Source organism: Ranitomeya imitator, chromosome 2, assembly GCF_032444005.1.
Source record: "Ranitomeya imitator isolate aRanImi1 chromosome 2, aRanImi1.pri, whole genome shotgun sequence".
Classification (NCBI taxonomy): Eukaryota; Metazoa; Chordata; class Amphibia; order Anura; family Dendrobatidae; genus Ranitomeya; species Ranitomeya imitator.
In genome coordinates, this window is record NC_091283.1 from 773,920,277 (window position 1) to 773,935,114 (window position 14,838).

The following is a 14,838-nucleotide window of genomic DNA, read 5'->3' on the forward strand; positions in this document are numbered from 1 at the left end:
AATGAACTTATCCTCCGCAGCAGAGGTACTTCTTGGACTTCCTTTACTGGTGCGGTCCCTAATTGGAGCCAGTTGCGGCATATTGACAAAAATTTTCATGACTGCAGTTGAGGATACCTTCATTGTTCTAGCAATCTTCCTGATTGACTGACACTCTTGCCTTACCGTAATGATAGGACTGTCGTTTCTCTTAGATGAGTGGATCTTGCCATATCCTGGCTTAGAACAGTTGTGGAAGAGGGTTCAGCACTATATGTATCGTGTCCCAACTTCCTCTGCAAAACACACCTGATTGTCTCAAACAGTTTCTGATGTCTAGAGGTTCCACAGTTGAGCCCTTGATGAAGCTCAACTGTGGTGTCTATTCCAGGTGTCTACAAAATCAAGCTGCTTAAGAAAATTCTAGAGGCTTGTAAAGATGTCAGCAGTACGCACCCCAAAATTAATAAGGAAAACCAATGCATGTACAGGTGTGACCAGTAGTATATGTATTGAGCACCGCATTAGCAGCATTCTTACTCATATAGTTAAAGCAGCAGGGATTTGTGTGTCACTCCATTTTTGGAGAGCAGGTTCCTATATGAACTGGTACATTCACAGCACGCACAATACCTTTCTCCCGACAGACGTACAATGTATCTGCCCTGTATGGAAGTATGATTACTCGATGCCAGGGGGCGGCCTGTCAGTAGTACAGTATGACAGTATTTTACATTTGTTTATATTCCACAGCTGAAATCTCCTCCTGTTTCTTGAGTACTATACTGGAATGCAATGGAAGAGACCCAGGGTCCTCATCCACCCAGATTAGAGGTTTTTGTCTTGAGGTCCCTATATGGATGTGTTAGAGTGAGAGATGGGGTAGAAGTCTGTCTGTGCTCCTTCTTTGGGAAGCTGGTGGGAGGAGAACAGGCCAACAGACTATATAGTCAAACATGTTCCAGATTTCCAGTGCACCATCCCGGAGCAGCTAACCCCAGCAAAGCACTGTCAGGGTAAGTGATACCCAGTCAACGGTACTCCGAGCTCCTACTGCCTCTGCAATGGCATTGGGCATGATATATGACTCTTCTTTCATCTTTCCTTTCCTTTCTATCATTTCCTTTCTATCCTTTCCTTATGCTATCATTTCCTTCGTATTACTTGGGGGCTTCATAAATGGCTGAAATAAAGACCTAGCAGAGCTGAGATTGTCATATGGTTCAAGTCATAGTGAAATCATACTGTGAATTCACACCAGACGGCCCTAAACCAGTTTGAAAGAAGCCCAAATAATAAAACGACAAGTTCAGCTCTGCTACATTTGTAAATTCTAATTGAACGCGTGCTCATTAAACTATTTTCGTATGGTTTGGGACTTTTCCCTTAATTTTAAAGAAAACTGGAAGCAGATGCTTAACCATGTGTTGCCTGGAAGGAAGTAGGACTCAGTACAGCAAAGCAAATGTTTGAGAAATGCTGGAAATCAGTTATGTGCAGACAGGTCCAGAGGATAATCATGGTCATGTTCTTGCAAAGGTCAGATTACTAATATAGGCCTGCACTCCATATGACAGTTTGACAGGAGAGGAAACCTGCCTTTATGATGTAGCAGAGCTGAGATTGTTTTTCAGTCCCGTTGAGGCTGCATATGTGCATAGTCATAGTTCTGTGGGTTATAGTCGCTCTGCAGGTTTAGTCTGCATTCCTGTGCTGAGTTATGTCAACTGTCAAACTCAACTCTGCTACAACCGTAGTGATCAGTTTGGTGGTCGATGACTAAATATGGTGCGTGCTTGGAGTAGTTTTGGAAATCTGATTTTTTTTTCCGCTAACCCCTCCCTGGCTGCCGGCTGCCTTTTTTTTTTTTGTGGCTGGCAGTGAGTCTTGGATGTGAGTTTGAACGAACAAAACCCCTGACCTGGAATTCTGCTCCCAAAACAGAGGTTTGACAGACTATTGCCTAATTAGGAAATGGATATTATGAGCAGCCACTTCCATCATGTGCGGCATGTAGGACCGCAATGCCTGCGTACTCCCTAAAAAACAACTACATCCCCATCCATGCTTTTTGGACAACCTTTTATTTATTTTGAGTTTCAAATTTTTATTTTTTTTTTGCAAATGGATCAGAAGTTAGAACAGATGTAAAGTAAGAAACTAATTTTCAAAGGGGTTTTCAGCATTTAGAAAAGTTTACAGATGAGTCATTGCTATTGTGAAATATGAAGATGTTCAAACTTGCTGAAACGATTTCTTATTTTCTTTTCTTATGAAATCTCACAAACTGGAAACCTAGTATGCTGATAATAGAGATAGCACTGGAGGGTGCGGTCAGGGTGCAGGTGCTATCGCATAGGGATTTCCCATAGGGAATTTCTCGTACGGTGTTATGCGACTATAAATAACAGCATGGCTTTTTCCTTGTTCTGCTTTAGCTTTTTTTTTTGTCTGTTCTGGCATAATAACTTGGCTAATAATTACCACATCTACTCTAGGAATATAGTCTAAGAAAAATTTGCACATAAAACAAATTTAAAATATTTTGACCTTTCAATTTTACCTAAACAGATTTAATACAAGTCACAAGGAATATTTATCTCTAAATAACTTTCTTTAAATTTATTTAAATAAATAAATTACTCACCATACATGGTTCTCGTTGTAGAAATTACAAAAGCCTATCAAAGCCCAAGCCGGGACTCCTCAGGGGCGTATCTGGGGGGTGAAGTGGGTGGGGCAGCTATGGCATGTGCCATAGGCGGGAGATGCCTGGGGGATCTTCCCCTGGCCAGGATATTTAGATACAGGCCTAGGAGGAAGAAACTGAACCTTCGCTCATGGTGAAAGAAAGCCTGGCTACAGCTCTGGGCCACCTCATTGCTGAACCTGAGTACTTTTGTAAAGAAGTGGAAGAGTTGTCGACACCCACCATCTCTTGAAGATCCGATAGTAATAGGGTGCCCTGGGCGTTACACTTTTAGGGGCCATAATTGTCATGATGGGGCACACGAAGTTCCCAGCTTCTGGATCATGCTAATGTATCCATTAATTATTTTTTTCTGAGAAAACGCATCAACTTTAGATCATAGCTGATAAAAAAAAAATTGAGAGTGGCGTGTAATTTACCCTAATGAGATTGTGATTATTTCATATTTTAAGTAAAATCTTTACTAACTCCTATGTCTGCTCCCTTACATATCTCCGGTACCTTTCCTCCACAGGTTTCTTGTTTGAGAGGCTCGAGTAAGTTATAACAAAGCAAAATGTGCGACGAAGAAGATACTACTGCATTGGTGTGTGACAATGGTTCTGGACTTTGTAAGGCTGGCTTCGCTGGGGATGACGCTCCGAGAGCCGTATTCCCTTCCATCGTGGGTCGCCCCAGACATCAGGTAAAAAAGAGACATTGACAGTTTCTTTGTAATATCATTATATCCTATCAATAATAGTCATATTACTATATATTACATTTCTAATTCTGTCTACTACACTAGCTTCTTGCTTTCCTATATATTTTCCATCTAGGATCTGATATCCTTTTTACATTTCCATATTGAATCCTACTCTTCGTGTCTATGACATTTTAGGATTATTCATCATAGCACTCCTTATCTTGCCTATCACACAGAGTCTGAGAAGAGGGATATGTAGGCACCAATTCATCAAGCAGTTACTGCAAAATTTCTGAGCAACTCATGTGTGCGCAAACATGATGTGACTTTGTTTATACACCAGTCTCGGCCATCATTGACAAGTTTTTGGAAAGTGGGCGTGGCTTTGGTAGGAGGGGGCGTGGTCAAGCACAGCTGACGAAGTAATCATCCTTTGCCACCAACTAGGGGCGTAAATTACAATCGAAAGATGCATCAAATTCATGATGAGGCATCTTAATGAATTTGGGTCATTTTACTCCCACAAACGGTACAAAACACCAGTCTTGATGAATCGGGGCTATATACATTTAGTAATACACACATACATGTATATACCAAACATAAAACACTACCCCTACTACACCCATAACCGCTTCACTTCCACTAATTCTCCAAAGTTCATATGGATAATCTGTTCTTTCTGCTTACACAGGGGGTGATGGTAGGTATGGGTCAGAAGGACAGCTATGTTGGTGATGAAGCTCAGAGCAAAAGAGGTATTCTCACACTGAAGTACCCTATTGAACATGGCATCATCACAAACTGGGATGACATGGAGAAGGTATGTCAGTCGGTTAACGCATTTATTGTAATAAACTAGGAATAAAATACCAGTAATATGTTAATCAATGTCATTTTTTTTCTCTAAAGATCTGGCATCACAGTTTCTACAATGAATTGCGTGTGGCTCCAGAGGAGCACCCAACCCTTCTCACAGAGGCTCCATTGAATCCCAAAGCAAACCGTGAAAAAATGACCCAGGTACAAACAATAGAATTATAGAGCATCATATTTAATACACTCTCATTCGGCAAAATTATTTCTACCAATAGACTAATAAGTCCAAAAATTGTTAGAATAAAAAGTCCAAAATCACAAATATAGATGAAAGAGGCCTTTTTGCACTTGTGGCAATGTTTCAAGTCATTGCCCTAGGCATAATTCAAAATACCCTTGTCATGACTGTGCATCTTATTGGTGCCCTCAGCACCTAGGTCAAATATTCGGCTAACCCATATACCTACACTCCTGGTAGAAGACATACCAGTAGCTTCTCTATAAGGATATCCCCCAAAACTTGGAAGTATTCTGAGTAGTTGTCTTCTAGACTATAGGTTTAGAAAATGTGATTTTAACATAACATGTCTTCTCATCACACGTGCTTTACTTGCAGATTATGTTTGAGACCTTCAACGTACCAGCAATGTACGTTGCCATTCAGGCGGTGCTATCCCTTTATGCTTCTGGCCGTACAACTGGTAAGTAAAAGTCAGGACTGGAAACAAGTAACCACAATAATAAACTATTTAATCTCAGGGAACCTCAGCTAAAATTCTGAGTCAACCAATAGAATATCTAGAGCTCAATCACTTAGCTGTGAAGATGTGCTGTAGGATTGTCATATCCAGTAAACAAAAATACGTCATTTGACCAACGATTCCTCTTTTTTAGGTATCGTACTTGACTCTGGTGATGGTGTCACCCACAATGTACCAATTTATGAAGGTTATGCCCTCCCTCATGCCATTATGCGTCTTGATCTGGCTGGTCGTGACCTAACAGACTACCTCATGAAGATCTTGACTGAACGCGGCTATTCTTTTGTAACTACTGGTAAGACTAATGGTTTCCCATAAGTTACCCTACAGAAGGGACAACAAACAAGAAAGTGATCATTGCCTTTTCTCTTCTGTAAAGCTGAAAGAGAAATTGTCCGTGACATTAAAGAGAAACTGTGCTACGTGGCTCTGGACTTCGAAAATGAAATGGCCACTGCCGCCTCTTCTTCTTCCCTTGAAAAGAGCTATGAACTTCCGGACGGTCAGGTCATCACCATTGGCAATGAGAGGTTCCGCTGCCCTGAAACTCTCTTCCAACCATCCTTCATTGGTGAGTTCAATCAATGAATTTTTATCATGGTGTCATTAATGAGATGGACTGCCGACAGCCTTCGGCCACATTCACAAGTTTGGTCCGTATTTTACAAAAGTATTTGTAAGCCAAAACCAGGTGAGGAACAAACAGAGGAAAAGTATAATAGTCACCACTTCTGTATTTATCACCCACTCCTGGTTTTAGCTTACAAACATGAGGTAAAATACTGACCAAATACTGAACGTGTGAACGTGGCCTTAGACTCGTGTCACGTGTCGGACATTCAGTTTCTGTCTTCTGTTTTAGAAACAGACTATAAAATAAATGATCAATTATGGAATCAAAATGAGGTCCATTTTTAAAACATAAATGATATCCCTTCATGGAAGAATTAACAGCCGAGATTATTTAGGCATTTTGGGGCGACCAAGTGCATCCAATGGTTCAAGCACTGTTCCCGGAGGGGAACGCCATTTTTCAGGATGATAATGCACCAATTCATACAGCTAGAATGGTTAAAGCATGGCACGAGGAACATTCTAATGAAGTTGAGCATCTCATCTGGCCCCTACAATCCCCAGACCTCAACATTATTGAGCATTTATGGTCGATTTTAGAGATTCAAGTTAGACGTCGATTTCTGCCGCCATCGTCGCTCAAAGAACTGGAGGGTGTTTTAACTGCAGAATGGGCTAAAATTGCTTTAGAAACAATTCACACCTTGTATGAATCCATACCTCGGAGAATTGAGGCTGTAATCGCCGCAAAAGGTGGACCTACACAATATTAAACTATCTTTTGTTGATGTTTCCAGGTGTTTCCATTATTTTGTCCAACCCCTGTATATGCTAAATGTCTAAAAATTAAGTTTAATTGTCCCTGCTTTCCCTGCCTGCGGTCACCGAACTAGCCTGGGACTGGACCACTGTCAATCAATACCAGTGTGCTGGTGGAGTATGCACACAGCAGTGTAACTGACATCTTGGCGTGTGTAGAGAGCAGGGAGGCGGAGAAACGGGACAGATTCTTCTCCACCTCCTTGCTCTACCCGCACATGTCAGGATGTCTGTGTTCCCCCCGATTAGTGGCATTGATTGCCAATGGTCCCGCAATAGTCCTGTGACCACAAGCAGGGAGAGTAGGATCAGTTCAATTTAGTTTTTAGAGCTAATGCCAGCATCATTAAAGAGGGTGTTAGTGATAAAGTGCTCCCAATACCTGCTGGGGGTAAATCCTGATGACCGGTTCCCTTGATTCCGTTGTTTACAAATAGAACAAACCAATGGAATGTCTGATCGGACATGTGACCAGAGCCTTACCGTTAGGTTCCCAATCGAGGAACCATTAACCATTAAATTACCACGACTATTTTGTCACTGGTTCATCCACTGGTCTTTTATCACTACATTAAGATCAGTGAACAGTAGTCACATGTTAACCTATAAATCTCATCATCACATTACACAGGAATGGAATCTGCTGGTATCCATGAAACCACTTACAACAGCATCATGAAATGTGACATAGATATCAGGAAGGATCTGTACGCCAACAATGTACTGTCAGGAGGTACCACCATGTACCCTGGCATTGCTGACAGAATGCAAAAAGAAATCACTGCTTTGGCTCCCAGCACAATGAAAATTAAGGTAAATATTCTACGTTAATGAGCCCCTGCATGACTTTCCAGGGTATCGTTTCACCATAGTCAGCCTAGTATTACAGTATAAATGTACTATATATATATATATATATATATATATATATATATATACACTGTATATATTTATAGCTTTATAGCATTTTCTATATTCTCGGCTTTGGTTCATGTATGTGTACATCTTATAATTTAAAGAAAAGGAAATGTTTAGCAAATTTCTGTGTATCCGGAGGTAGTAAGCCACATATCAATACAAAGATTGAACACTAATCTTCATAATGGGGGTTTCCACCTTTCAGTTAAAGCAAATCTTTGTTTCACCTTTTGCTAAATCTGCCATATTGAGTGCGTGGTAGGCCACAGAATAAAGTCCTACAGCTGAAAATTAGATGACAATACAAGCGTTTGCTGGTAGGACAGAAACATAGTGGGCAACAAGAATCCAAAAGATAACTAGCCACTGCTCAACACGGAGCTGATGTTATCAGGGACAGCACACAAATGTAGCAGAGCTGGGTATGTTATTTGGCATTCAGCACAATCTACTTTTATATGTGTGGTGCAATAAGGGGTACGCCTTGTGAAATATTAATCTGTAGAGCTATTATGATGCCTTGACAATGCACCCCAATTGCAGTAGATAAATGACTTATTCAGCATTGCTACATCTGTGGACAAAGTGAGTCAGGGAGCAGCAGCAATTTATTTAGGGTACAGCCAGATAGTGCAGCTGAATTTCCTTCCATTGTTTCATAGCAAGTGGGTGGGTCTTTGGCTGCGTTGCCGTTGTACTCCCACCACTATAGCCTTATGTACTATCCTGTTTATTTTAGGTGGCTGTTATTATCACAGTTGACCTTGACACCTGTATAAGTAGATATATAACTATGGGCTGCATAAACCAAACAGTCCTGAATTTTTGGAAACAATCATGTCAAATTTTGGCATTTTCCTAACCAAAAAGAGGGTTACATAATATTCAAAAGTTGTTATACCCACTTTTAGGTGTTCCTGGGGTGGGACTGATGGGTGGGCTTAACATGAACCAGTCCATGTAGGAGAACTTGCAGCAGAATCTCTGTCTGCCTCCAGCTCCTTCCTCCTCCTCCTCGCCTCCCCAGAGACCTTGTAGAATCATCAGCTGTCATCTCCTAACTCAGTAATGTCAAAATCTGTCCTCACTGAATACACATTTCACCTATGAATTAATAGTGAAAGAACAGTCCAGGAGGAGAAAGAATGAGATTTATTATAGTTTCTTATCGTCACTATTGATTTATGAAAAAAGTATACTAAGGTCACACAGCCTGACAAGAAAGTGAGGCATAATTCATTGTACGTTATATTCTCAATGTGGAGGTAAAAAAGATAACTGACAGATTCCCATATAGTCTAAATATACAGAAAATTGATCTGACAAGTCATCTAGACCAGGGGTGTCAAACTGCATTCCTCGAGGGCTGCAAACAGGTCATGTTTTCAGGATTTCCTTGTACTGCACAGGTGATAATTTAATCGCCAACTCATTATTTGTGTATGTGATTAAATTATCACCTGTGCAGTACAAGGAAATCCTGAAAACATGACCTGTTTGCAGCCCTCGAGGAATGTAGTTTGACACCCCTGATCTAGACTACAGACGTGACTTTTATAGGTTTGGAAATTTGTGCGCAGTAAATATGGGATCTAAGAGATAACATGTCTCCTGCTGCAGAGTAACAAGCCAGGCCTGTCATGTCAGAGTGAGGAGACTTATACGCCGTGCATGGTCCTCTAAATATGCAAATTACCTCTTCAGCTATTGCTACTTCCAAAAGGTAGCACTAGAGTTCTAGACTCGGACTGTCCGATAGGAAGAACAGGGGAATCCCCCGTTGGGCCCCTGTGCAGATCTGGGCCCCTAACCACACTGTATGGGCAGTACTTGGCCTAATTTACTTGATTCACTTTGTATAGAAAATAAACAGCATCTCATCATTCATTAACCAAACTACCAATTTTGTTATTATGTAGAGATACATTTCGGAAAGAGGGTAGTGTAATATTTGTATGCAGGTGAAAAATGGGCACCCCCAAAGTCATTATTACTGGTGGGCCCTGGGCACCCCAGTCTGACACTGGTTCTAGTCCTCTTCTTCTCTGAAGAGGCAATTTGCATGGACTGTAAATAGAATTACAAACTCCGTCAGCCGCTGACTTGTCCTTTTGTCCCTGCAGATCATAGCTCCTCCAGAACGCAAGTACTCTGTCTGGATTGGTGGATCCATCCTGGCTTCCCTGTCAACCTTCCAGCAGATGTGGATCAGCAAACCAGAATACGATGAAGCCGGCCCCTCCATTGTGCACCGCAAATGCTTTTAAATGTCCTTTCTTTTTATATTGTCTTCAATTCCAAGTTATATCTTCAAGCGTACTCCACGTACATGGCCACCATTTCATTCCAAAATATGTCTTAGGCGCTAATTCGAAAAAGTATTTTTTGTTTTGTTTGTTATGAATAAAGCTTAATCTATTCTACAAATGAATTAGTAAATGGTTTACGTTATAACGGACTGTACTGTGTATGCGAATGCTGTTAGAGCGACGCCTACTGGTCAATCTATGAATCATAAAAACTGGCGAAAAAAAAAAAGTATACATATTTAGTGATCGACTTATTGTAGATTTCCTAAGGAGTTACAGTGTCATAGAGGAAGGCTGGAGATCCCATAACTGAGACATGGCATCTAATAATCTTACCTGTATGGTATTTAATATAACAGGTGTTGATACAGCTAATGCAGAACCTCTTTTTAAAAGGAATCGGAGCAAAGATTTGGGTTCTGTAGCATCTGAAATGTGAAGTACAACAACTTTGTCATAGGTAGGTTTTCCTATACTTTGGGTAAAGATTCAGGTCACTGATCAAACCCTACATCTAGTGTCCCCCAGTCAGGCCGGCTCCAGGTGTTTGAGGGCCCCGGGCGAAAGAGTCTCAGTGGGCCCCTTGGACACATACCACGATTCATGATGCCCAAATACAGAAATATAGGTATAGTACAATGCCAGATTTCACTTCTTACATGAGTGATAGCTATTGTAGATTCTACAATACCATACAGGAGAGGGGCTTTATATAAGTCAACCCCTTATATGCCAATAATGCGAGAGCGATGCGCGAGCCTTGCATTGCATCACCCGAAACTGTAGCAATATGTTATATGTTCATGTGGCCTCTAGGGGTCTCACTACTTTTATGTGTGTTCTATCTTCTGTGTTTGGAACTTGTTGGATGTTGTTGTACTCGGAATTCATGTAATGGAGGTTGAGACATGATGTGAATAAAGAGCCTGGAGATACTCACAGAGTGTGATTTATGACAGGATTCATCAAACAGAACATGGTGGCAGCCGGGCACAGAACATGCAAATTCTTAGAGCTTATATGAGGCTGGAGCTGCACAGATCACTGCAACTGTAAGTACAGATTCCCTGACAGTACAGAAAAATGGAGACTGGTCTGAAGCCCCCTCAGAGACTGGATGTCACTTCATGTAATCTGTCCCAGACTTGGAGACATTGGAAGGAAGAGTTTACACTGTATGTGGATCTGACTGTGGGCCCCACTGATGACAAACGGAAAGTAAAGCTGTTTTATTACCTAATTGGGGAAAATGGCAGAGAATTAGCCCACACCTTGCTCCCAGACACAGACAACCTCCTCCTAGCAGACATTGTGCAGGCATTTGATAAACACTGTGACCCAAAGAAGAATGAGACAGTGGAAAGATATAAGTTTTTCACAAGACATCAGGAGGATGGTGAAAATGTGGACAGATATCTGACAGAGCTGAGGAGACTTGCAGAAACATGTGGCTTTGCAGAGATCAGGGACAGTCTAATCAAGGACAGAATGGTGTGTGGCATAAAGGACAGTCATCTCAAAGAAAGATTACTGAGAGAGGAAGACATGACTTTAGAGAAATGTATGCAAATCTGCAGGGCTGCTGAGCTCACAAAGCACAGCCTGAAGATGATGGCAGGCACCAGTGAGAATAATGATGACAAGGTACATGCAGTATCTATGAAAGGAAAGACAGGACCAGACTACCCTATAAACACTGTCCACTGCAAGTATTGTGGGAAAAGACACGAGAGAGACAAAACCAAGTGTCCAGCATATGGGGAAACCTGCAGGTCATGTGGCAAGAAGAATCATTCCTCTGCTGTCTGCAGGCAAGGAAGAGGCAAACAGTACAGACAGCTCCACACTGTGACACCAGACACTGACAGTGCAGAGGACATTACATGGCTACAAATGCAGTCTACAACAGAGAAAGTCAATGTAGTCGGGCAGTCGGTAGTGAAGGATGCCAAGCAGCATTATGCAACATTCTTGTTGGATGAGAAGCCCATTAGATTTCAGCTGGATTGTGGAGCAAGCTGCAATGTAATTTCATTTGATCTGCTAAACAAACAGGTTTCTATTGAGCCAACTGACAAGGTACTGGTGCAGAGGCGTAGCTAGAGCTTTTGCCGCCCGGGGCTGTTCCCGAGTTTGGCGCCCCCCCGGCTCAATACACACAAAGGTTACCAAAAATGGTTTTCCTGTTTTGTAGAACTTAAACTGGGCCTAATGGTGTCACCCCCACATGCCACACCTGTGACTTAATACCACCACACCATGACCAGGCCACATAGTGACCGAATAATACTACATACAAGGGACAAATACCACCGCACCATTTCCAGACCACATATTACCACCACATAGTGACTGAATACTACAATACTGATCAGTAATAAAAAAAAAAACCACAATACTATCACCATAAGTGCCAGTATTCACAGGAGATCTGTACTTAGTATGCAGTGTCTGTGTAGAGGTAATACAGAGATCACTGGTGACATTATACACAGGACCTCTATATAGTATACAGTGTATAGTGTCAGTGTATAGGTAACACTGACTCACCAGTGACGTCTCTAGGTGAAGTCCTTCATCTTTCATCCAGCACAGACCGCCATCATTCCTTCCAGCCAGGACTCGTTTCTGCAGGAAATAACACAGTTATCTCGAGCTCCGCTTGCAGAACACATTACTTAATTTTTCACAACTTCTACATTACATCACATGAAGAAAAAAAGGTGATATAGTGTCACTCTGCACAGTAACAGGACCGACCCCCATTTAAAACAGTATACTCAAAAAATAAAATAAATACATCACTGCAGTAATAATATCCCTTAATTATCCCCTATGGTAACACTATTCCCCACCCTGGCCCCGTTTATCTCATTCCTGGCTCCAGCCATATGTTCTCGCATCCTGCCCTCATGAGTATCCATTCTACCCCATATGATCTCCCCATCCTGCCCCACCAGCCTCCATCGTATCCGTCCTGCCCCATGATCCAATCCTGCCCCGTGTCTCCAATCATGCCCCGTATCTACATTCTGCCCATGCCTCAAGTCCTGCCCCCAGTGTGTCCAGCATATTACCCCCATGTTGTCCAGCAATCTGCCCCAGTGTGTCCAGCATATTACCCCCCATGTTGTCCAGCAATCTGCCCCAGTGTGTCCAGCATATTACCCCCAGTGTGTCCAGCAATCTGCCCCAGTATGTCCAGCACTGCCCCCAGTGTGTCCAGCAATCTGCCCCAGTGTCCAGCCTTTCCCCAGTGTGTCCAGCAGTCTGCCCCAGTGTGTCCAGCATATTGCCCCCAGTGTCCAGCATTGCCCCAGTGTGTCCAGCATATTACCCCCAGTGTGTCCAGCAATCTGCCCCAGTGTCCAGCATTGCCCCAGTGTGTCCAGAAGTCTGCCCCAGGGTCTCCAGCATTGCCTCAATGTGTCCAGAAATCTGCCCCAGGGTCTCCAGTATTGCCCCAGTGTGTCCAGCAATCTGCCCCATGGTCTCCTGTATTGCCCCAGTGTGTCCAGCATTCTGCCCCATGGTCTCCAGTATTGCCCCGGTGTGTCCAGCAATCTGCCCCATGGTCTCCTGTATTGCCCCAGTGTGTCCAGCATTCTGCCCCATGGTCTCCAGTATTGCCCCGGTGTGTCCAGCAATCTGCCCCATGGTCTCCAGTATTGCCCCGGTGTGTCCAGCAATCTGCCCCATGGTCTCCAGTATTGCCCCAGTATGTCCAGAAGTCTGCCCCAGGGTCTCCAGCATTGCCTCAATGTGTCCTGAAATCTGCCCCATGGTCTCCAGTATTCAGTGTGTCCAGCAATCTGCCCCATAGTCTCCTGTATTGCCCCAGTGTGTCCAGCATTCTGCCCCATGGTCTCCAGTATTGCCCCAGTGTGTCCAGCATTCTTCCCCATGGTCTCCAGTATTGCCCCAGTGTGTCCAGCAATCTGCCCCATGGTCTCCAGTATTGCCCCAGTATGTCCAGAAGTCTGCCCCAGGGTCTCCAGCATTGCCTCAATGTGTCCTGAAATCTGCCCCATGGTCTCCAGTATTCAGTGTGTCCAGCAATCTGCCCCATAGTCTCCTGTACTGCCCCAGTGTGTCCAGCATTCTGCCCCATGGTCTCCAGTATTGCCCCAGTGTGTCCAGCATTTTGCCCCATGGTCTCCAGTATTGCCCCAGTGTGTCCAGCAATCTGCCCCATAGTCTCCTGTATTGCCCCAGTGTGTCCAGCAATCTGCCCCATGGTCTCCTGTATTGCCCCAGTGTGTCCAGCAATCTGCCCCATGGTCTCCTGTATTGCCCCAGTGTGTCCAGCATTCTGCCACATGGTCTCCTGTATTGCCCCAGTGTGTCCAGCATTCTGCCCCATGGTCTCCAGTATTGCCCCAGTGTGTCCAGCAATCTGCCCCATAGTCTCCTGTATTGCCCCAGTGTGTCCAGCAATCTGCCCCATGGTCTCCTGTATTGCCCCAGTGTGTCCAGCAATCTGCCCCATAGTCTCCTGTACTGCCCCAGTGTGTCCAGCATTCTGCCCCATGGTCTCCAGTACTGCCCCAGTGTGTCCAGCAATCTGCCCCATGGTCTCCAGTATTGCCCCAGTGTGTCCAGCATTGCCCCAGCCCCAGACAGTCAGACATAAAGAAAAAAAAAAAAAAGTAAAATCCTCACCTCTCCCGTTCCTAGCGCAGGTCCGGTGCAGCCAGTTAGCGTCTCTCCGGCTCTGCGACGCTCAGGACAGAGAGGCAGAGTGGCGCGCACAGTAGTGACGTCATCGCGCCCTCTGCCCTGAGACGTCGGAGAGTCAGAGGACGCTGAAGCCGCAGGAGCCAGGAGAGGTGAGTATTAGAGCGGGGGGCGGGGGCGGGGCCCGGGGGTGGGGGGAGCTGGCCCTGGTCGTGGCGGCGGACGGCGCCGCCCGAAGATTTAAAGGGGCGTCTTTTTTTTTTTTTTTTCCTTCTTCTCCTGCAGCGCCGGCCGCCCCCCGCATTGTGGCGCCCGGGGCGGACCGCCCCCCCCAGCACCCCCCTTCCTACGCCACTGTACTGGTGATGTACAACAAAAGTGTTCTGAAACCAATGGGGACATGTAAGCTAAAAATACGAAACCCATGTAACAGAAAGAGTTATAGAGTTGAATTTACCGTGTTACGGGGTGGTAACCATGTACCATTACTGGGAGTAAAAGCAGTTCAGGCAATGGACTTAATAAAAGTACAGTCTCAGAACATTATGTCTGTTGAAGTTGCCCAGGATATACAAAATCCAAAACTAA

The 14,838-nt window shown here is 43.9% G+C and overlaps 1 protein-coding gene across 1 annotated transcript; it reads left to right on the top strand.

The window, feature by feature from the left end:
- The first annotated feature begins 847 nt into the window (after positions 1-847).
- On the top strand, positions 848-9,691 carry ACTA2 (actin alpha 2, smooth muscle). The gene is made up of 9 exons (XM_069753502.1): positions 848-995; positions 3,204-3,374; positions 4,069-4,197; positions 4,287-4,397; positions 4,810-4,894; positions 5,088-5,249; positions 5,334-5,525; positions 6,978-7,159; positions 9,388-9,691. Exons 2-9 carry the CDS (start codon positions 3,246-3,248, stop codon positions 9,529-9,531), a joined length of 1,134 nt encoding a protein of 377 aa, XP_069609603.1. The 5' UTR covers positions 848-995; positions 3,204-3,245; the 3' UTR covers positions 9,532-9,691.
- The last annotated feature ends 5,147 nt before the right edge of the window (positions 9,692-14,838 follow it).

Excerpts from the sequence above, each read along its gene's own strand:
- ACTA2 (XM_069753502.1), top strand. The coding sequence starts at position 3,246 with ATGTGCGACGAAGAAGATACTACTGCATTGGTGTGTGACAATGGTTCT. Across the intron at positions 4,198-4,286 it reads ACTGGGATGACATGGAGAAG|ATCTGGCATCACAGTTTCTA; the intron begins GTATGTCAGTCG and ends TTTTCTCTAAAG. Across the intron at positions 4,398-4,809 it reads ACCGTGAAAAAATGACCCAG|ATTATGTTTGAGACCTTCAA; the intron begins GTACAAACAATA and ends CTTTACTTGCAG.